General features: G+C 39.0%; 1 protein-coding gene across 1 annotated transcript; it reads right to left on the minus strand.

The window, feature by feature from the left end:
• Nucleotides 1-2,683: 2,683 nt before the first annotated feature.
• On the minus strand, nt 2,684-22,092 carry LOC103346031 (vomeronasal type-2 receptor 116-like). The gene is made up of 7 exons (XM_070067577.1): nt 22,033-22,092; nt 13,646-13,809; nt 10,243-10,528; nt 9,316-10,122; nt 8,395-8,622; nt 7,928-8,051; nt 2,684-3,618 (listed from the first exon to the last, which is right to left on the minus strand). The coding sequence occupies exons 1-7, from the start codon at nt 22,090-22,092 to the stop codon at nt 2,684-2,686; spliced, it is 2,604 nt and encodes an 867-aa protein (XP_069923678.1).
• Nucleotides 22,093-22,280: the final 188 nt, after the last annotated feature.

A 22,280-nucleotide genomic window follows, 5' to 3' on the forward strand; every position in this document is an offset into this window, starting at 1 on the left:
TTACAAGCAGTGCTGGCATCCCATGTCAATGGCTTGAATCCTGGCTGCTCCACATCTGATCCAGTTCCCTGTAAAAGCAATAGGAACAAAACAGCAACAAACTAAACATCCACTTAAGAAATGGAAAACTACTTCAACACTCATTTTTCAAAAGGAAGAAACTGAAATGGCCAAAAGCACTTGAAAAAAATGTTCAGAACCACTAGCTATCAGGGAAATTGCCGGACACTCGCCAGCAAGAGTCCAGCGTAGTAAAGACACAATCGCTGCTTGCTCGGTTCTCATGGAACTTTAGTCATCCAGATGCAAGACAAAAGAAAAGAAGCCAAACAAGCCCCCACTGCACAATACTATCCCCATTATATACCCAAGGTTCACCTAGCATGCCACCCTCAGCCAATGGCAAGTCTGTTCACATGCAGTCCATGCAGGCACAGTCCAATCAAGTAGAAGGGCACATAGTGCCTCAGGTTGAAAGTTCATGTTGCTCCATTGGGGTTGTTTGTGTGTCTTCAGGCACATCCTGTGGTTAGCACTTGCTTGAGTTGTTTTGCTCAGCGGCCAGCACTTCCTTAACTCATTTTGCACAAGCTGTTACAACAGGCCATGCAAACAGCAAAGTGAGGAACTTCCCACAGGTGGCCAACCTGCAGTTCCCCACAGGAAATTAAATCAAAACCACAATCAGGTTTCACCTCACCCGTCAGAATGGCTTTCATACAGAAATCAACAACCAACCTATGCTGGAGATTTGTGTGAAAAGGTACCCTAATCCATAGGTGGTGGGAATGTAAACTGATGCATTCATTGTGGAAGACAGTATGGAACTCTCTGAGAGCTGAAAATAGATCTGCCATATGACCCAGCAAACTGACTCCTAGGAATTAACCCAAACAAAATGAAATCAGCATGAAAAGGGGTCATCTGTACCCCATGTTCATTGCACCTCAATTCAATATAGCTAAGTATGGAATCAACCCAGATATCCATCAAGTGATGAGTGGATAAAGAAACCATGGTATGTATACCATAAGAATATTAATTAGCAGTAAAAAAAGAAATCATGTCTTTTGTAACAATGAATTACTACAAGGAATTATCATTTTGTCATAAAAAATGTAAATACCTACAACAATGTGGAGGCCCCTTGAAAACACCATGCAAAATGAAAGGTTACCTAAATCCACTGAGTCAAATATTTCATTTATATGAAATACTCAGGAAAATTAAATCCAAAGAAACAGGAACAGATTGCTGGTTGTGCAACTGGCAAGACAAGGAACTGAGAGTGACAATTAATGGATAAGGAACCTGATTTAGAGTGTTGAAAATATTTTAAAATTGGATAGAGGTAATAGTTGCACAATAGAGTGAAAGGTCTAAATGTCATTAAATCAGTTTAAAATTGTTACTTTCTTTTTAATTATTTTCAGGTCTAGATGTAAAATCCCTTTCTTTTGTCTGGTATTGGCAAAAGTAAATCTAAAGCAAAATCGATAATAAACAGAAATGAGCAGATGGAAAAGAAGCCTGCATAAACACTTCTATGTATAATGAAAACTTGGTGTATGATTATCACATCATTTCAAATCCATACAAAATGGTATAAAATTAAGGAGTTCCAGGATAATGCATTATACACATTAAAATGATTTAACATGTCTAATATTTCCACTGAAATACTCCGAATATATTATAAAGCCAACTTTAATAGTAAATGAATAATGAATGAATAAATACACTAATGAATGAATAAAAACAGCAAACAGGGGCAGACGCTGTGACACAGCAGGTTAGCACCCTGGCCTGAAGCTCCGGCATGCCATATGGGGGCTGGTTCAAGACCTGGTGCTCCATTTCTCATCCAGCTCTCTGCTATGGCCTGGCAAAGCAGCAGAAAATGGCCCAAGTCTCTAGGACCCTGCACCAGGAACCCCTGGCTCCTGGCTTCAGATCAGTGCAGCTCTGTCCAATGTGGCTAATAGGGAAGTGAACTGAACAGATGGGAGACCTCTCTCCTTCTGCCTCTCCTCTGTCTGTGTAAACTCTTTCAAATAAATGAATAAATCTAAGAAAACAGCAAGCATGTAACTCATTTTATTAAAATATGAATATTACAATGTCCACAAGGTGACAATGAAAACACAGAAATGAAAAGCAACGAAAAGTTTCAAGGAGAGCCTTTATTTGAGATCAGTTTGTGTTTGTGAACATGAAACCCAGGCTAAGAAATTTATACACAGTATTATTTTTGAAGAGAGGAGGATTGGGATCAGTGTGAGTGTGTAGTGGATATAACCACCACTTGTAACTATGACATCCCATGTGGGTGCCAGTTCATATCCTGGCTGTTCCACTTGGAATCCAGCTCCCTGTTAATGATCCAGAAAAAGCAGTAGAAGATGGCCTAAGATGCTGACACTCAAATGGACAACGGAAATGATCTTGCTTTGGATGAACCAGCACTGGGCCACAGCAGATATATTCAGTGTCTATCACCAGATGGAAGGTTGCTAAAACTCTCCCTTTCTTTTCTGTGAATTGGTGCTTCAGAACAAAAACATTTTAAGGGAAGCATAAATTGTTCATAAGAAGGTTACATTTGGCAAGTTATTTTATAACATCACAATGCAAAATCAGTTTTATAAATCTTAGTCTCTAACAACTGAAAACTGTGAGAGCATTAAGAGCTACACCTGAGAACATCTGTTTCCTTGGAAACTTTTCTGTCTCTTAATCCTTTCAAAGCATTCTTCTCCGGTCTGAAGAGAATAATGTAGCACTTGGGGACAAAGATGCAGCCTAGGAGCCCTGCACCAGAGGCCAAGATGGAGAAGACCTCCACATCCATCATGACCTTCCCCTTGGTGCTGTGGTAGACAGGCAGGAAGGTCACCCAGACACTGCAGAACACCAGCATGCTGAACGTCAGGAACTTGGCTTCATTGAAGGTGTCAGGCAGATTCCTGGCTAGGAAAGCCACAGTGAAGCTGGCCAGGGCCAAGGAACCCAGGTAGCCCAGGACACAGTAGAAGGCAGTGACTGAGCCCTTGTTGCACACCAGGATGATGTGGCCATGCTCAGAGTGAGCATCTGTGTCAATAAAGGGAGGAGAAGTCCCAAGCCAGAGGCCACAGAGAGCCAGTTGGATCAGGGAGCAGATGGGAATAATGGAGTTAGGTACCCCTGATAGCAGCCAGTGTCTCATCCTTCTCCCTGGGGCAGTGACCTTGAAGGCCAGAAGCACAGTGATAGTTTTGGCCAGAACAGTGGAAACAGCCAGAGTGAACACCATTCCAAACGTGGTCTGCTGGAGGACACAGGTTGTTGTGTTGGGACGACCAATGAACACTAAGGAGCAGAGGAAGCAGAAGATGAGGGCGATGAGCAGGATGTAGCTGAGACAACGATTGTTGGCCTTGACTATGGGAGTATCTCGGTGCTTCACAAAGACTCCAAGAATCATAGCAGTGAGGACAGAGAAGCACACAGCTGTGCAGACCACGGTCATCCCCAGAGGCTCTTCAAAAGACAGAAAGGTCAGTTTTTTGTAGAAGCACTGGTCTCGCTCTCTGTTGGCATACTGAAGATCTGGACAGTTCATACATTGGTCCATATCTGGTGAGAAAAGTACAATAACATCATCCCAAGTTCAGTTATTCATATTTCAAAAGTACATTCTAGAATACACAACGTAGATAGTTTAGGCAAATAGTCCTTATTTAATGTGAAAAACAGCATATAAAAATGACATATAAAATTATTGGCAATTATTTACGTCCATCTTCCTCATGTTAGCCAGAGTTAATACTTCGTCTTCCTAAGTACCTTACATAATGATGAGTACATTCTCTTTTTCTCCTAACCAAGCCCTAAGGGCTACTCTCTGAACCAATTCATGGTGCTTTAAAAACTTACCTTAGCCTGTGTTATTTTAACAACACAAATTCCTTCTTCATTATTACTTTGGATTGGGAACTGATGATCAAGGTGCCAGAGGTTTGCATGTGTGGTGAGGGCTACTCAGCCCTTATACAGGGCACATTCTTCTGCATGCTCACTTTGACAAGAGCAAGCAGCAGCCCTCAGTTTTTAAGTTTTTATTTAATGATTGCATTTTTCATACATTCACCTTTAGGAATATAGGGGTTCTTTTCCCTATACCAACCTTCCCACTCCAACTCCCATCACACCTCCTTCTTCCTCTTCCTCTACCATCTCCTTCTTCATTATGGTTCATTTTTAGTTTGATTTTAAATACAGAGGACCAACTCTGTGTTAAACATAGATTTCAACAGTTTGTATCCACACACACAGACCACATATAGAGCACAGTTTGGGAACAAAATTTGCAGTCGATTCTCATAGTACAACTCATTAGGGACAGAGGTCCTACATGGGGACTAAGTAAACAGTGAACTCTGTTATTACTTTAACAATTAACATGTTTATGTATGAATGATGTCAGTGTTCACCCGAGGCTCTTGCCATGGTCTGCTAAGGCTATGGAAGCCTTTTGTGACCAGAGGCTCCATCGGTATTTGGACAGGGTCATACGCAAAGTAGTTGCTCTCTCCTCTCTTCAGACAAGAGTACATCCCTTTTTGATGACCCTTTCTTTCAACAGACGTTTCACAGAGATCCTCCATGTAGTCTATTTTTTGCTGCAGAGTCATGGCTTTCCATGCCTGAAATGAGCCCTTCTTTTAATGATGCTATTTCCTCTGTACTCTCATGGCCTATTCAACCACCCAATGGTTGCAGTCTTTGTTTTAATGAGTATTCATTTATTTATAATTTACATGAAAGTCACAGTTTCAGAAGGAGGAGGAGAAGCAGAATGGAGAGAGAGAGAGAGAAAGGGGAGGAGGACAGGGAGAAAGAGACAGGGATAAAGGGAAAGAGGGAAAATGAGGAGGGGAGAGATCTTACACCCAAAAGACATTAATAGCTGGACCTTGTCTGTTTTGAAGCCAGTAACTGGGAGCTTCTTCTGGGCTTCCTGTATAGGTGTGAGCTCGAAACTTTGGGCGTTCTTCTGCTGCTTTTCCAAGCATCAGAAGAGAGCTGCATTGGAAGTGAAGCAGCTGGGACTGAAACTGCTGACCAACTGGGATGCTAACATCCCAACCAGAGGCTTAACCTACTATACCACAGCACCAGCCCAAGGTTCCCACTCTTAATATCACGGACTGGGAGATATACTTTGTGAATTTGGGTTGCACAGAAATCACCTAGCAATCTCACTAAAACATATCTCTTTAAGGTAGAATCTGGATTATGTCATGATTGGGGAAAGCACTGATTGACAAACCACCATTAGAAGGAAAATGGTCAGGTTCCAGAGAAACACAGAAGAGTTGTACACTTGATACCAGCTGGATTACTTGCCACCCTTGAACGTTTTCATCAAAGAACACACTAGGATGCTGCCTGTAATCAAAGTCAGTCTGTAGATCACCTTGAAACTTACTGGCATATTTCCACTTTCCTGTCTTTTTATCCTTAAACATGAATTTTCTCTCCAGCTCTGTCTGTATCCTCTTGTTTTCAATATACTGCTCCATCGATGACTGATGTCTCAACTTGCAGGTTTCTTTCAATATTTAGTTAGTCTTACCTTTGGATATTTCATACTTTTGAGACATTACATGTGCCATCTTTCATAGGTTTGTTTTCCAGAATTGGCAAGGAAAAGTAACTTCTTTGTACAATTTTGTATACCAGCACTACTTCATTCAATTACCGATACACTGATTTCAATACACCATCCCAATATCACTTTAAATGATGCCACTTTTAAATCTTCCTTTTTAGTAAGTTGAATGTCATTCTTTTTTGACAATATGCATGGAGCCGAACCTCCTGGGTAATTTTCTGTAGAAGTTGCATTCTTTCGTCAACTTTGTATCCAATCTCCAGCCATAATTTCCATGTTTTGTAGCATTCTAAAATTCACTTTAGGATTGAAAGCTAATCCTTCTTTTTGTCATGTTTGAGTGGTTTTGTTCTTTGTTTACAATTCATAGATCACTTAGATTTTATTAACTATTTTTCTTCAGTTATGCTAATTATTATTACATTCTTCATGTACTATAAACTTAATTAGACTTTATGAAAATCTTTGGGCAAGATGTAGCCTATTTAAAAAATACAGTTGGATTTACATTGTTTGAGATTTCAAATCTATGAATTTATTTCAACAACAGCGTCTTACAATTTCATTTTGTTGAAATATATGGCAGTATTTGATACATCAACTTGAGACGTTCCCATAGAAGAAACAGAATTTTTACATTTTTCCTGTTCACTATAGGACTTGAGAAAGGAGTTCATATGAAAATTATTTATCACAATTCAAGTATTGGGAATTATTTTAATAACTGTGAGGATATTTGGATTTTTCAAATATTGCTCAACATATTTCATAGTATTTCTATCTGAGAATATCTTAATTTCTTCTATATTTTTCAATGTATCAGAATTAAATGATTAATAAGCTCTAATATTAGTATTTTTATATCTAAATAGACCTCTTCAGCTCTCTTTGTGCATAGACACACACACACACACACACACACACACACCCAGTAATCTTATTGTTCGCACTCTTCCATCTTGCTGAGGTTCATAAATCTTTCTTGTTTATGATCACCAACTTTATATTCTTCCAATGTTTACTTACTTCAGTTTCCTTATAATGTCCACATTTTACCTTCAAGGGCTTGTGCTGAATTTTCAGTCATTGACCTACCTTGGTATGCATACTTATTTTTTTTTAAAGACAGAGTTACAGAGAGAGGTAGAGACAGAGTGAGGTCTTCCATCTGCTGGTTCACTCCCCAGATGGTTGCAGCAGCCAGAGCTGTGCTGACCTGAAGACAGGAGATTCTTCAGAGTCTCTCATGTGTGTGCAGGGCCCCAAGGACTTGGGACATCTTCTACTGCTATCCCAGGCCACAGCAGAGAACTGGGTCAGAAGAGCAGCTGGGACTAGAAAAGGCGCCCATATGGGATCCTGGTGCTTCAAGCCAGGGCTTAAGCCCACTGCGTCACGGTGCCAGGTCCACTAGGCATACTTATTACCGTGTATGTCAGCTTGTGTTCTTTTGATATAAAGTTTATAAATGTGTGTACATATGTAAGAATAAGAAGCTTCTTGAAGATTTATATTTTGAGCAGCAATGACTTTTGTCAAAGGCTAAATTTAGCCCCATTTATATTTGATGAGTATTATCCTCAGGATGATATACTGTATGATTTCTAAGATAGTTTTTCACATAACACACAGTTTGTTTAGAGTTGTGCTTTCTCACTCCAAGCATGCTACACTTGAATTTGGTGAAAGCATTTTTACTTATACAAGCACGAAGAACTCAGACATGAGTTTTCCTATACTGAATTAGCACATGCATCACACTACTTCCATGGACAGTACTCTGTTGCCAGAACCCTTCATTATCAATAATGTTTCAAAAAATTAGAATGATACTAAATATATGGTACAAATAACTACTCATACAACACAAGCAAAAACTGGAAAATCTTTATGAAACATGTGATAGCATAACTCTGATTCATGGAAAAATTTTAGAAAGGCCACACTGTTTTATGGGGTGAATATTCTCCAAACTTGGTTTCTATTCATTTTTTACCATATATATATATATATATATCAACCTGAACTCCAACATGGTCAGAATTTCAGAGACATTCAGTCTTTTATATGCTTTCATAAATAATACAGAGAGTGTATTGTGGAAAGTTTTACCCTTTTGTGGATTATTATTGATTATAGGGATTAATTTCTACCTGAAGGTGGGAAGAGTATTCTCAGAAGTCATATTCCACATATTTTATTTGCATGGATAAGTTGATAATTTAAGAAATAGGTGGTAACTTCTCCAAGAGGCAGGGACTGACTTACCTGTCTGATTGGAAATCTCATTCTCAGGACAAGGTGTGCAATCAAAACAACAGGCAGGCTTTCCCTCCAGAGGGGTTTTCCTGAATCCAGGGCTGCAACTCACACTGCATACCGAGCGTGGAGTCTGAGCAAAATCAGATGAGTGTTGGTCATAGATCAGACTATAACTTAAGTTCCAAGTAGAGGGTTTTCAAGTCCTGCAAACTTATTCACTTAAACTGCAAATATCTGTTTCTGACACAATGGCAACATTCAATTTGATTTTCTTAAATAGATTCAAAAGATGTGGAGGAAATGTGTGTATACTGTCCATCCTCAGACACTAAAAACATAAGAAAGTATTCGGTTTGGAAGTGGAGTGGTTTAATGTCTCTAAGTGTCTTTTGAATAAGCCATCCTGCACGTACTCCCTTAGCAGTTGGGGTGTAACAATGAGTCATGTGATCCTTATGATCAGTCCAACTTACCTCTGTAAATCCTGTGGCCCACTCTATCAAATTCTCAGAGAGAGACAACTGTTCACTCTGTGAAACATATGGGGAAAACCATCCTACTTTAACCTTACGTCCAAAACCATATGGAAAATTCCAAAAGTTGAGAATGTCATATTCAGCTTCCAAATTTCTCTTGTGATTCAAATTCACTAGGTCACCAGCTGGATTGGTAAACTGGAGGTCCTTCAGAAATGTGTGCAACTGAAAAAAAGCATCATATTCTCATGAAGACTGCCCAAGTGATAACACACCAAACCCAGCTTAGAGAAAGCCAGTCTTTGTCTATAATCACAAATAAACAATAAAACCTGTTTAGGGCCACTCAATGAATTGAAGTAAAAAAAAAAAAAACCTTATGAGAACTACATCAAGGTAAGTATGATTTCACTCATTTTTCTACAAAAACAAGGGGAGTCAAAAATATCTAGCTGTGAGATTCAGACCATTTCCAGCAGTGCAGTCCAAGCTACCAACACTCATTTTCTCAGTGTACCTAGGACAACTATCTGTAATAAAGTTACTAGAATAAAGAACCATGCAAATTATATGAGATCCCTTATGTTCATTGTAGAAGAACATCCTCAGCAACATTTGGAAGTGAAAATAATTACCGTACCTCTGAAGTTGAAAATGGAATAACACAGTCTAAGTATTTCAAATGTCAAAATTAAATTAATAGAATTGGACAATATTTTTAAGTCACAGCATTGATGCTTATCCAAATTACCTTCCCACTTTTCCTTGGAGCCCTTTCGCTAATGACAAATTACAGGCAGAGGCTCATTTTATCTTGTGTTTTGGAGAAAGGTTCCCAAGCTACTTGGATTGAACAGCTGCAGAAGCTCTTAAGGGGATCACTCCAGGAGTACATGTCAACAATGGAAACCAAGTTACCTGCCAGGGAGAAAATGCCACCTTTGCCCCATTGTTCACTGGCTGCATTTCTACCTCTTGTAGAAGCATCTCATGTACACTATGGGCCACAGCGTACACAGCATTGTATATGTTGTAAATCCCATCACTCATGCTCATATCAAAACGATGCGGAGGCAATGATTCCAAGGAGGCATTCAGTGGACAGTTCTGCAAAGTTTTACAGGATGTCTCAGTAACTGAGCAATTAAAAGCCAGAGACCAGAATTTGGAGAGGTAAGAGTCTTCTGGGTACTTGGAAGGGTTAGCTGTCCGAAGAAAGTTTTTGAAACCAGAGATCTCAGCATGGTGGTTTGAAAAAATGAGGGTCCCATGGAATGAGTTGAGCAGGAAAGGTTTCTCAGAACTGGCAAAATCCCATTGTGAAGTGGTGACCCAGACTTTCCACATCATTAACTCCCCCCATGAATGAAAGCTGGTGCCTATGAGTGACTCAGTGACACAGAAAAGAATCACCACATTTGCTGATGATTTTAGGATCTGAATTTGAGCACTATTTTGGTATGAAATTTGTGCCTCTACAGTGGCTGGGATCAATTCCACAAAGTCTACACAGATGCCATTCTTCTGCAACTCTACTTTCAAATCAGTCATAAACTTAATACCTTTTGGGAGGTCTGAGATGGCCAAACCCACCCAGGTCCACCCAAAATGGAGCATCAAGGAGACCATGCCATGGACCAGAGAAGTGTCTTTGGGTGCCATCTGATAGAGGGAAGGGAACTGACCACTGTCACTCAGAAGAGGATCAAAAGGCCCAAGCGTCAGCTAAGGGAAAAGGCAAGAAATCTGTGTAAGGTTATTGTCATAGTGGAAAACATTATTCCTGAAAAAATTAAGCCGATATTGTAAGTGTCAGATTTTAGGATATTTCATTTACACACTCACCTGCGGAATTTTGTAGAGTTCCAGCAGGGTACCCATTTGGACAGCAGTGCTGCTTTCTGAAATTACAGCAACAGACTTGCTCTGTTTCCTACATGTGTAATTAGGAACGTGCTTTTCCAGTCCCGCAAGCCAGATGAAGGAGTGCTCCATCACAGTCATATGAGTGTGCATGACATTATAGAGACCAAATCCCAAGGTCATGTTGGGTAAAAGATGGGGGTTTTTGTTGATCTCCTCAATAGCAAAAACCAAGGCCAGAGCATACTGGTAGTTTTTGGACTGAAACCTGCATGAAATGCACAAGGATCTTTAAGGGAAAAGCCTCCAATCCAGATTATCATCAATTCTGTGATTACTGTGACAGATGGATTGGTCATGGCTAAAAATTCATATGTTCTAATCCGTATGTGTAGATTTGCTGAGTACAGAGTGTGAACTGTTGTAATTGTAGGACACATGTCCTCACCAGAACCAAAGCTGCTACCAACTTTTACTGGTTTCCAAGCCTAAATGATTCTGAAAAATAAGATCTGCTTTTACATCATAATGTCTTGGGTATGTTATCACATGGTTGTCCATGCAGCCAAAGAACATGATCTTATTTTTGGATGCATACCTCATCAATTTTAATCATTGCTGGCAACAGCTACCTCTTCTAAGTGTTTGTATTTGATATCTAAAGTAAACACTACAACAGGTTCTGGAATGCCCTCTCTAAAGTTCATGCACAGCTAGAAGTACACTCCAGTTCTCAAAGTAAGCATGACAAGGAAAGTCACATCATCTTCAATACTGCCTCTAAATGTTTCCTACATCCACAAACTACAATGATTCTTCATCTTACCACATCATTAAGTGCTTCTTGAAATAGCAGTCATACAATCATAAGGCTGCAGGTTGTAATAGGAAGAGAATAACTCACTTGAAGGCTATGTGATTGAAAAGAAGGATGATGTCAGAGCACTGATAATGGTAGATGGGAGTCTGTAATTGATCCTGAAAAATCTCTTCCCCATCATACTTACCCATCAACCAGCATCACAAGCCAAGAAAATAAAATTGAATTCAGAGCTTGAAAGAAGGGAAATAGTGAAAAGGGAAGAGCACTTTAGAGAAGCTGGAAACACTCCCTAGGTGAACATGAATCACTGGGCTATGAGGCACCTGATGGTTTTCAATTAAGCCAGTCATGCATTTAGAACACTAAACATATGTTAAAGTAAATCACTATGAGTGGTATCAGTATTTACTCCAAACAGGCCTTCTTCACTCAAGTTTTCTTACAATTTTGAATATAAATAGCCTTCCATGTGAAGGAAATGATGAATTTCTACTTTTCATTATGAGTGATATCAGTATTTACTCCAAACAGGCCTTCTTCACTCAACTTTTCCTACAATTTTGAATATAAATAGCCTTCCATGCAAAGAAAGTGATGCATTTCTACTTTCTAGGATCTGACATTTCACAAAGAATGCAAATGAGGAGCCCCTTGTATTTATTTCTGATGTCCTGTGTGTTAATTCCTCATGAATAGACTAGGTCATGCACACTGCTTGTTAAGGGTCACTGTGTGCTCCAGAGGAAGTGACAGTTTTTCAGTTCTTGGTTCTTGCTGTAACATAGTATGTATATATGTATGCATATTATATACGTATTCTCTCTATATATTTATGTATAGGTATACTATAACCATGCATACAGTAGCTATATATATATATATATAGTGTTTTATGTATATATAGTTTCTATACATATTTGTTATCCAAATACGTCATTCATACTTTGTAGAATGAGGAAATTTGAAAATCATTACTATGAATCAAATAAAATTCAGTTTTGTATTTCATATATCTGTTTCTCTGCTCATTACTATGACACTTCCATTGTTCCACATCCTCTCATTTCTTTCTCCAGCTGCTGCCTTGTACCAAAATGCCTAGACGGCTCCTGGACACACTGGAATTTGTAAGAGTTTATCTCTTTTATGCTGTGTTCTTTATCTCTAAAAACAGTTTATCAGTAACTGTTGTATATTCTAAAGTTGGTGAATCTAACATTGGAAGGTATAGCACCTAAATCTATTGACAGTTCAGTATTTCTTATTTTTCCAAGAATCATCAACACAGATATTTTCCCTGGGTTTATTAAGATTTGATTATGATCTCCAGTTTGCATGGCATACATCTTGGAGGATCTTGAGCTCTATTCATAGCCTCTTTTCCTACTACTGGAAATTCACTATCTCCTGGTCTCCGTCATTAAGGGTACACTTAAATGATGTGCTGCATACATAACCATGGAGAATACTACTACTAATGAATAAATATTTCATGAATTGGATGCCATGTGCACATATCAAATTAGGTGAATTTATAAAAATCAATGTGAAGTGAGTAATATTGTTCTACCAAGCTAGTATCCATTAGATTTTTTCTGCAGAGATCTTTGGATAAATGCCTAAAATACTTCATCAGTTGCATCACCTTGGTGGCACCAACTATACTTCTCAAATCCATTGGCTTTAATGATACTGAAATGATCTATGTCCTAATACCTACCTTCTATCAAAGTTCTATGCAGCTGCAACCTACTTCCTGTAGCCTTACAGTAGAAACCAATTAGAAAATTGGCACATTCATAAACAGGTTTGAAGCAAACAATTCCACTGTCCTACAAGATACTATATTCTGTAGGCATGAAATTTATATATGCTATACATGTATATGAAACATTTATATTTAGCTACAAATAAAGTATCTTTAAGAGGGGCAGAAACAGAATAATCCCCCTTAAGAAATCTATTTTGCCCAGAAGAGGCAGAATCAGAGAAACACTGTAAATGTAGTAGATTACAACCATTGAAATTCTTATGGGAATATTCATCAGTAAAATATAATTATTATTTTTGTGCAAAGCTGTTGCCCTGAGATTACTTTTATATAGAAAAAAAACTTTTTGAATCTTTTCTCCTTTACAACTGTAGAAGAAATGAAGTGTTCTCATGGCCCCAAATCTAGTACGTAGCAGAAAAGAGTGTGAGCACATGTGGAAGAGCTCATGTAACTCAGATTTGTTCATTTCAGTGCAAGGGTTCTGTAAGAATCTACTACTGAGGCACAATAGGCCCCTGAGCTGATGAAAGCAGACAGGGAAGGATAGGAGGATACCGACCAGACTCTGGTTCCCTCTCTGATGAGATAACATTTCCTGAACCATCCATGGTGCCATGCAGAAAGAAATGTCTGCTTCATGCCCCAAATCAATTACCAGCAGTTTTTAGGAGGGACAGAAGATGGACAGGGCAGGGATACAGAACATATTTGCCTATAGAATTGCAGACCCAATAACAAGTAGCTAATAAGTAAATAAATGGAAAATGATTATGGCAAGGAGAACTTACCATCTGAATTTGCGATATTTGCTGAAGCTCTTCATGATTATGGGAACCTCATATGTGTAAATGTGCAAAAAAGCAGCAATCTCAATATCTCCATCCTTGTAAAATCTCTGTTCCATCTGGGAATAGCAGTCGGTACTATCCTGACAAGTCACAAGGGGAAACAGCTGCAGAAAGAGCAACAGAAAAATCAAAGGAAACATCTGTGAAAAACCCCATGATACAAGAGCAGTGGAACATGCAGGGTCATGCAGGTGGATACACAGTGCGTGTGTGTGTGTGTGTGTGTGTGTGTATGTGTGATTGCTTGAAACAAGCCACTTTAATACTGCTCCATCTGACCTCTTTCCACCAGCTGTCCACTCATCCATGGGGGAATCTGATACTTTTCTGCCCTGAGGCTCTGCAGTTCAGGTCTTCTGTCCTGGTGGAAAACACAAGAAGAAAAACATGTTTGTGAATCATCCTCTTCACCCAGGTGCCAGGAGTTCCTCCAAGTCCATGGATACAAAGACTCAAGGGCATAACACCTGTTAGTTATATTTGGTCCAAGGGCTTTGTCAATAAACCACTCCATGAACTTTTGGCAATTATGTACCGGGATTGCATCAGAGGGCATGAAGGGAGGCATCAGGTGAGGCTTTCAGTAAGCTTTCAGACCAGAAATCTCCAGTGTCACACACTACAATGACTCAAAGTGCAACAGGGCAGCCTCCCTCAACCAGTGTTCTGGGCAGCCACACATCACTTTGATAGCACATGGACCCCAAACCAATCCTGTTTACAGAGATACCCACTAGGACATGTGGTTTTCAATCACTGTGCAACCAGTAATCAGCCTGAATTCAGATATGTCCATTCTGCATTTCTAATCACTTCATCTTTAGTTGTAAAACATAAAAAAACTTCCATGTTGCTGTTAACCAAGGTAATCCCATGATGATCTGTTTTTGCACCTACAACCTTGCTTGATACTCTCATGAGAACCTGGGATTATTTGAGTACTTATTTATAGCTTTTAACTCTAGGCAGAGAATACCAGCTGGAAGTCACCTCTTTATTCCCACCACCACAAACACCAAGGTCAGGATCATGCCTGCAGACACCTGTACTTCTTGAATGCAAGTGACTTTCAGGATGCTTATGTAGGACACCATCAGTGCAGCTAGGTACTATTAATCCTTTGCCAAACCACAGACTGCACAACACAAGAGTGAACAAAATGGATACCATGTCCTATAGGCAATAATGAGGATCAACACTGACTAATCATTTGTGCTTGTATACCTGTGTGAGGTATTGCCAATGGAGTAAATCTAATAAGGGGGGTAGAGAGGGCATATATGAGAACTCTATTTTTCTACTCAAAAGTTTTCTAAACTCAAATTACTGTAAATGTGGTGCCTAATATTTTAAGGCAAACACATTTTTCATTGCTTAGCCACTGCTCTGATGCCATTAGGGAGATTTTGATTAGGGGTACATGCAAAGTGAGATGCAGTATAGGAACAAAATACCGAACAGAATTCAGTAACTTGCCTAAAAATGAAAATATAATTTCTTGACGAGTTAAACTTATTACTGATACATTGATGAAGCTTGTTTTCTATTCAGTTATACAAGAAAAATAAATCTAAATCAGAGAACAAGCATCCACTGTTCTCTCTAATGTGTAGGAACTAAAAATAGAGTCAATCTGAATGCACTCCATTCACTAAAAGAGATTGGGAATGGAGAGGATGAACTCCATGCAATGAGGAGGCTTCAGGAAATCCATGGAAAATGTGTGTTATGAAACAGTTATGGATGAATTTTAAAAAAATTGGCATCCAGATATATTCAATATTTTTGCTTAAGTGTTTCCTTCATATTTAACATTTTCATCTTCTATATCCTTAATGCCGCATTTGACATTTTTATAGTTTGTGATGAATGTTTCAATTTTAGAACTCCAGACTTATTTCAGGGAAATATATATTCTAATTGCATAAACTTATATGGAATCTGAGATCATACATTTATGTCAAATTGAACTTTAGCAACAACATCATAAAGGTTGATAATATTTTTCTATTTGAGACATCTGATAATTTATATTGAAGTCCAATATCACGTAGGTTACTGCAAAGCAATTTCCAAAAACAAAAATATGTGGACATTTGAGTGGGTAGGTACAGAGTTTTCTGTGTGTACAGGGAACACACACACACATGAACTTACACTCATTCCACATCTAGAACACTGTCTCCAATGGACTATCCTGGACTATCTTCTCAGGCTCAATACACTTCAAATCAAAAGTAGAAATCACTATAAATACATTGTAGCATTAATGTCATAGCAAGCAGTAAGGGAAACTAACAAAATCCACAATGCAGAGATGAGCTGGCATGTCAGCACTCACTGTATCAATTCTCAGTAACTCCAAATTAGCTGTGCTGGTATGCAAAGTCTACAACATGGCATTTTTAACCATTTTGAATTATGTCCCAGACAAAAATCCCCACATCATCCATCTTCTAGCCATGCTTAATCTGATGCAGCTCCTCTGAATACAACAGAACATGACACTTTGCTAGTGTTGCCATTTATTGTAATCTATCAGGAATCTGTTTCCACCATTATCCATCTAACCTCGGAATAATACTGCTGATTACTGAAGAGAGACCAAGATGGCTGAATGAGAAGGACATACTGTTATAATCTAGGAGGAGATATAAAAGTAAAAGTGGAAGAAACACATTCTCATGGGAGAGTTAGAGAGAAAACCATAGTGGGAATTCTATGGAAGGAAGAAGAATGCTGTGGATCAGTGTGGAAGTTGCAGACATGCAATATGTTCAAGGACACAACAGACAATCCCAGCAGCCAAGAGCCAGAGAAAGCAACAGTGTTGGAGAGGGAGGGGAGATCAGACTGCAGTGCCTGAGCCACTGGTTATGTAATTGGAGGGAGAGATTTCAAGAGTCAACCACCTGAGAGAAAATGGGAGAATATGGCTACATATCCTTCCAGATACATGTTTCCAACATACAAATTAAAAAAAACAGAAGGGACAATACAAATATCATTGAAACTGCATAGAGGAATTGAACAGACATTGCTGCACAAATAGAAGAGCCAAAGGCCTTACCAAGGGTGCTAAACATTAGTAAACTTGTAATACTATTCAAAATCACACTGAGATATCACCTCACATCTGCTCGATTGGCTACAATAATTTTTGTTTTTGAAGATTTTGTTTGAATGGAAGATTGAGAGAGTGAATGTGAGTGATACAGTCAGAAAGAGAGAGAGAGAGAGAGAGAGAGAGAGAGAGAGAGAGTATCTTCCATCACATGGTTCACTCTCCAAAGGCCACAACAGCTGAAGCTGAGCTGATGCAAAGACAGGAGCCAGGGGCTTCTTCAGGTCTCCCAAATAGCTTCAAAGGACCAAAGACTTGGGCCATCTTCCACTGCTTTCCCTGGCCACGAAGGGCACATGGATCCTTAGGGATCTTTGGTAAATGTCTCCAACCATGATTATTATAAACTCCAAACCTAGAACTACTAGAGACTGAATGTTTTGTGCAAATATGTGGAGGTTGAAAGACTGCTCTGTAGCATGATCATAGTTGATGAGGTCTTTGGGTGGAAATAGCAATTTTTTATGGCTTACCTAGTTCTTTCTTGCAATTTTCAATATGAGACTGCAGAGAGAGTTTGTTATATCTCTCTAACAGGTGAAGACTGTTAAGAAGAGGAAAGGAAAACTATCTTTAGTGGAGGCAGGAAATGTGTCTTGGACAAACACCAACACCAACCTCATGTATATTGATCCTGGTCTTACCAGCCTCAGCAATTCTGAAAAATAAATTCCTTTTGTTAAGTCACAAAGTCATGGTATGTTGTTAAATGGAAACTAGATGACTAACACAACGAGTCAATTGGGATGAACACTAGTTACTCTCATTTGTGTCAACAGACGGCTCTCCCAAGTCCTTGGATTTTGTATTTGTAGCAAATGCCAGAACAGGCTCTGGAATGTTCTGTCTAAATTACATGTACCACAAGGAAGAGAAACTGATTTTCAAAGGAAAGCAAAATGAACTAAATACAAATCAATCTTGCTGAATTTTGCACATGTTCCATCATGGACCAAAAATGGTTATTTATATTAGCACATCATTAAATGACTCCTCGAACAGCATCATCATGAACATGAATTTGTGCAAGGTCTTGGGAAAGAATAACTCATCTGAGGGCTATGTGGCTAGCAGAGGCAGGATATCTAAGTGTGGAGCATGGTGGAGTACAAGGCTTGGCATTTATAACTGTTAAGCCTCCTCCTTTTCAAAACTGGGCATTAGCTCCCACCCCAAATCAGGAAACTAATTCAAATTCAAAGCCTGAATGAAGGAGAATCTTAAATGCAGAACATTTAGAAGATGCCAGAATCACTGGGGGGACTTCAAGTACTGTAGATCAAAAGGCACTGCACCTAGTGAAGCTGAATGGCTGCCATCTAGTTTTCTATGGAAATCTGAAAAGTATGTTCATATAAATAATGACTATTGATAGCACTTCTAACTCCAAATAGGTCTTATTCTCTGAATCTTAACTCAAGACTTGCATGCAGATTGACTTGCAGGTAAAGAAAAACATCGTGTATTTCTACAGCCACTGACACAAAACTTCCCCAAGGTTAGAACACAGGTGCCCTTTGTGTTTCAAGTGTCCTGAGTATTCAGTCATGATGAACAGTCTGTTACATGTTGACGGCTTATACATGCTCGTATGTTCTGACAAGAAGAGGTATCTTTCAATTGTTGGGCACAGGATTTTATATGTTTCCAACATTAAAAAATTGTAAACTTGACTTTTCAAGTATCTCTTTATTATCTATGTTGCTTTCTGGGTGAGATAAGTGGAAAATTCCATTCTAAGCAAAAATATATTTTCTGATCTGTATTTAGTCTTTCTCTTCTCTTCTTTGTCATTCTTCCAGTTTTCCTCTAATTGCTCTGTCCTCTTCATCTCCTCCTCCTCTTCTCTAGAAAGCTGTATATGATCTCTGCCAAACAGGTTTTTGCTGAGAGTTTGCAAGTGGATACGATATATCATTCCAACCTTTATCTCTTCGAACAGGTCATCAGTGGTAAGAAGAGATTCTGACACTGGGAAATCTAACAGTTGGGGGTTTAGTGGCTAAAGCAGTTATTTTAAATTTAATATTCTTTTATTCTGCTGTCATCAACAATGTTTATTTTTCCTTCACGTGTCTAATGAGGTTGCTTTATAAGGTGCTTCTTGCATGATTTTTCACTTGTGAGTTGCCGGTGTCCTTATCACAATCTTTTCCTCCATTTAAGAACCATGAGAGTTTCTCCTGGTCATGGGATAATCCCATGTTGAGTGATTTCATTTCCATCTCATGTCTCAGAGTTTATCTGGGATTCCCACATTAAGTTGCCCCAGATGCATAGTGAAATACACATAAATCTTTTCCTTTTAGGATGGCTCTTAGCCTTTGTTGTTCTGTCTGCAAAAGCATTCAACTGTTTGCAATCCATTTCTTTCTTCCTGGGGTTTTCTCATCTAGCAAATTTAGGGAAATAATCCAAATCATACTCTTTGAAAGACCTTGATTTGTGTTAAATCAAGAAGGGAAATCTAAAAACACAAGGAAGTAGAATTGGGCAGAGGCTCCCACTCACCACAGGATTCCTGCCTCTGTCTTCCGATGAGAAAACTGTGTGCACAGTGCTGAGGCTCCAGACTTTGGCTGAAGATCAATTTGGGGGCATTCATTATGGCAGATGTGTGGATCTCTGCAAACTTCAGGTGTCGCTCTTGAAGAGCTGACCTGAGAGGTTCCACAAGAAGGAGCCCTTAAGTCCATCCCCTAACACTTCAGGTGCATTTACTGCAGTCTTGCAGGCAAGGTCAAATCCATGCTCTGCCTCAGGCACCCTCTAGTGCCTGAGGGCGGTATTGACCCTGACTGAAAGGAAGGGAGACAAGGGCATAAGAGCAGCAGACAGCTCCAAATCAAGACTGGGTCAACTGAAACATCCAAATATAATGGAAAGGATCTCCATGGGAACATCAGATGGCCATGCAGAAATAAACACGTGTGTGTACAGGAAGTCTGAAAGACTATTTAGATAAGATAAGAGTCGGTGAACTGAAAAGGCTTTCATAGCCTTGGAAACTCATGACTGGAGCATAGGGAGATTACTGATGCCATAAACAGGAGTGTCAATTTGTAAAGTCAACAACAAGAGTCACTGTGCACTTACTCCTCCTGTAGGGTCTCTGTCCTTAATGTGCTCTACATTGAGATTTAATGCTATAGCGAGTACTCAAACAGTATTTTTCACTTTGTGTTTCTATGTGGGTACAAACTGTTGAAATCTTACTTAATGTATACTAAACTGATCTTTATATATAGAAAATTGAAAATGAATCTTGATATGAATGGAAGGGGAAAGAGAGCAGGAAAGGGGAGGGTTGCGGGTGGGCGGGAAGTCATGGTGGGGGGAGCCAATGTAATTCATAAGCTATACTTTGGAAATCTATATTCATTAAATAAAAGTTTAAAAAAATGCAAAAAAAGACTATTTAGATAGGAGCAATGGGATTGCAGTAGGTTTCCTTTTCTCTTTATAAATACTTAGATTCATTTGCCTTAAGGATACTATTGAATAATAAAGGATAACTGGCCAATTTCACATTGAATTTAAAAATGAATGCCAATGTGTTTCCTTTTTAATGAAATAAACAAGCCTATCATAAAACAGACAACTCATGAAAAGTAAGTCAGCATAGAATATACTATTCAGATAATACATAAACATATGATCTAACTTTGAATGATAGAAATTATAATCAGATATATTATTGGCACATTAACTCAGGACTTGGTTTTTGCATGCAAAAATATAGAATTTCAGTTCCAGTAATCTTGCCTTTACAAACACACATACATACACAACAACTGCAGCCACACTAATCACTTTTAAATGGCTGAGAGGGACTCAGTGTTTTAGGGAAAGTGAGAGTGACTATGAAAGAGACACTCTAAAAAAAGTGACAGCAGTCTGCATGCTTACCAGTCCAGTGAGATTATCCAACTTTGGATGCACATCACATAGGAGTTGCAATCTGAGTCACATTGGAGTTGCTATCCAAGTAACGGCACCAAAAATATTATGGGAAATGGTGGCACAAAAATTATTGTTACATTGGTTCTTTGCCTCACATGGAAGAAGAATTTCCAAGTGGACAGCCAAGAAATTTAAAAGTATTTATTAGAAACAAGGACCTCCAGCCAGAGTGGCATGGAGGGGGGCTTCCAAGAGAGGAAAACTACAAAAACCCACATTCATTTGGGTGAACTTCTCAGGTGCATAAAAGCTGAAAAATGGAGATTTTCTTTGTTCATAAGTATGATTTAAAGAGGAAGTACTCAGAGATTGGAGTAGCCATATTTGTGGTGTTTGAAGTAGAGAAGAGGAAATGGAAAAGGAGAAAGGGACTTTCCTGGATGACTGTGTCAGAAGAGTTGGGATCTACAAAGCTCTCAAACCATGGTAGATTGTCAGGAAAATTAGAATATTCTAGTCTTCCACCACTTTCAATCATTGTTGACAAATTTCAGGGTTGAGATTGTATTTTATGGCTGTCCTCTTATGTTGAGTGCTATTTTTTCTCCCCCTGTAGCTGACCTTTTGCTCTTTTGAGCCTGTGTGACCATGGTCATGTTTCATTCTCTCTTGCAGATGGCATTGAAGAACACATCTCAGACCCTTGCACGGTCACCTAGATGCATCATTTCAGCTCAGCCCATGTGGGACTGAACATTTCTGATCACCTGAAAGGTATTCAATTTATGTCAGGTTTGAGAGTTATAGATAAACAGGAATAGCATCTGTGAAGTGGTGTGGGGTTGATCTCAGTCACTGAGAAAACTCATTAAGCAATGGCCTGGCCATATCAAATACTGTTCAGATCATCGTCAGCAAACATGGTTATTCTTTTCTTTGCCAACAAATCTCTAATAGATATGAGCTTTCAAACATAAGAACACTTAATGACATGGAAAATCTGGGTCCCCATCTCCCAGTAGGATTTTACAACCAGTGAGATACATTTCCCGCTCCACTCATTCACTGGTTTTGAAAACTTGATAGCTAACCCTTCCAGATATCCTGCATATGCTTACCTCACTAGATTCTGGCTGATGTCTTTTCATTGCTCAGTTTTTGGGGGCAACCTGCAGTATCTTGCATTACTGTCCACTGAATGCCTCCTTGGAATGGATGCTTCAGCATGATTTTTACATGACCATGAGTGATGGGGTCTACAGAATAGACAATGCTGTGTATGTTTCTGCCCACACCATACCTGAGATGCTTCTATAAGAGTTAGACCTGCAGCCAATGAGCACTGGGGCAAAGGTGGCATTTTCAGCCTGGCAGGTTTCCATTTCATGAGAGGTATCCTTGAACTTTAAAAAATTTTTACTTTTTTTCTTTTTTTCTGTTATTTATCTTTTTTGTTTGAGGCATACAAATTTCTTGCAAAAACTATTATTGTGGCTGACGCTGTGGCATAACTGGTAAAGCCACTGCCTCTAGTGCCAGCCTCCCATA

This window comes from Oryctolagus cuniculus (genome assembly GCF_964237555.1).
Source record: "Oryctolagus cuniculus chromosome 16 unlocalized genomic scaffold, mOryCun1.1 SUPER_16_unloc_1, whole genome shotgun sequence".
In the NCBI taxonomy this organism is placed as follows: domain Eukaryota; kingdom Metazoa; phylum Chordata; class Mammalia; order Lagomorpha; family Leporidae; genus Oryctolagus; species Oryctolagus cuniculus.

What these genes read in the sequence shown, in the direction of transcription:
- LOC103346031 (XM_070067577.1), bottom strand. Translation starts at nt 22,092, where the DNA reads ATGCCACCTTTGCCCCAGTGCTCATTGGCTGCAGGTCTAACTCTTATA. An exon ending in CTCTTATAGAAGCATCTCAG is followed by an intron (nt 13,810 to 22,032) that starts GTATGGTGTGGG and finishes CTCTTTCTGCAG; the next exon opens with CTGTTTCCCCTTGTGACTTG. An exon ending in TGGCATTTTCTCCCTGGCAG is followed by an intron (nt 8,623 to 9,315) that starts GTAACTTGGTTT and finishes GCTTTTTTTCAG; the next exon opens with TTGCACACATTTCTGAAGGA.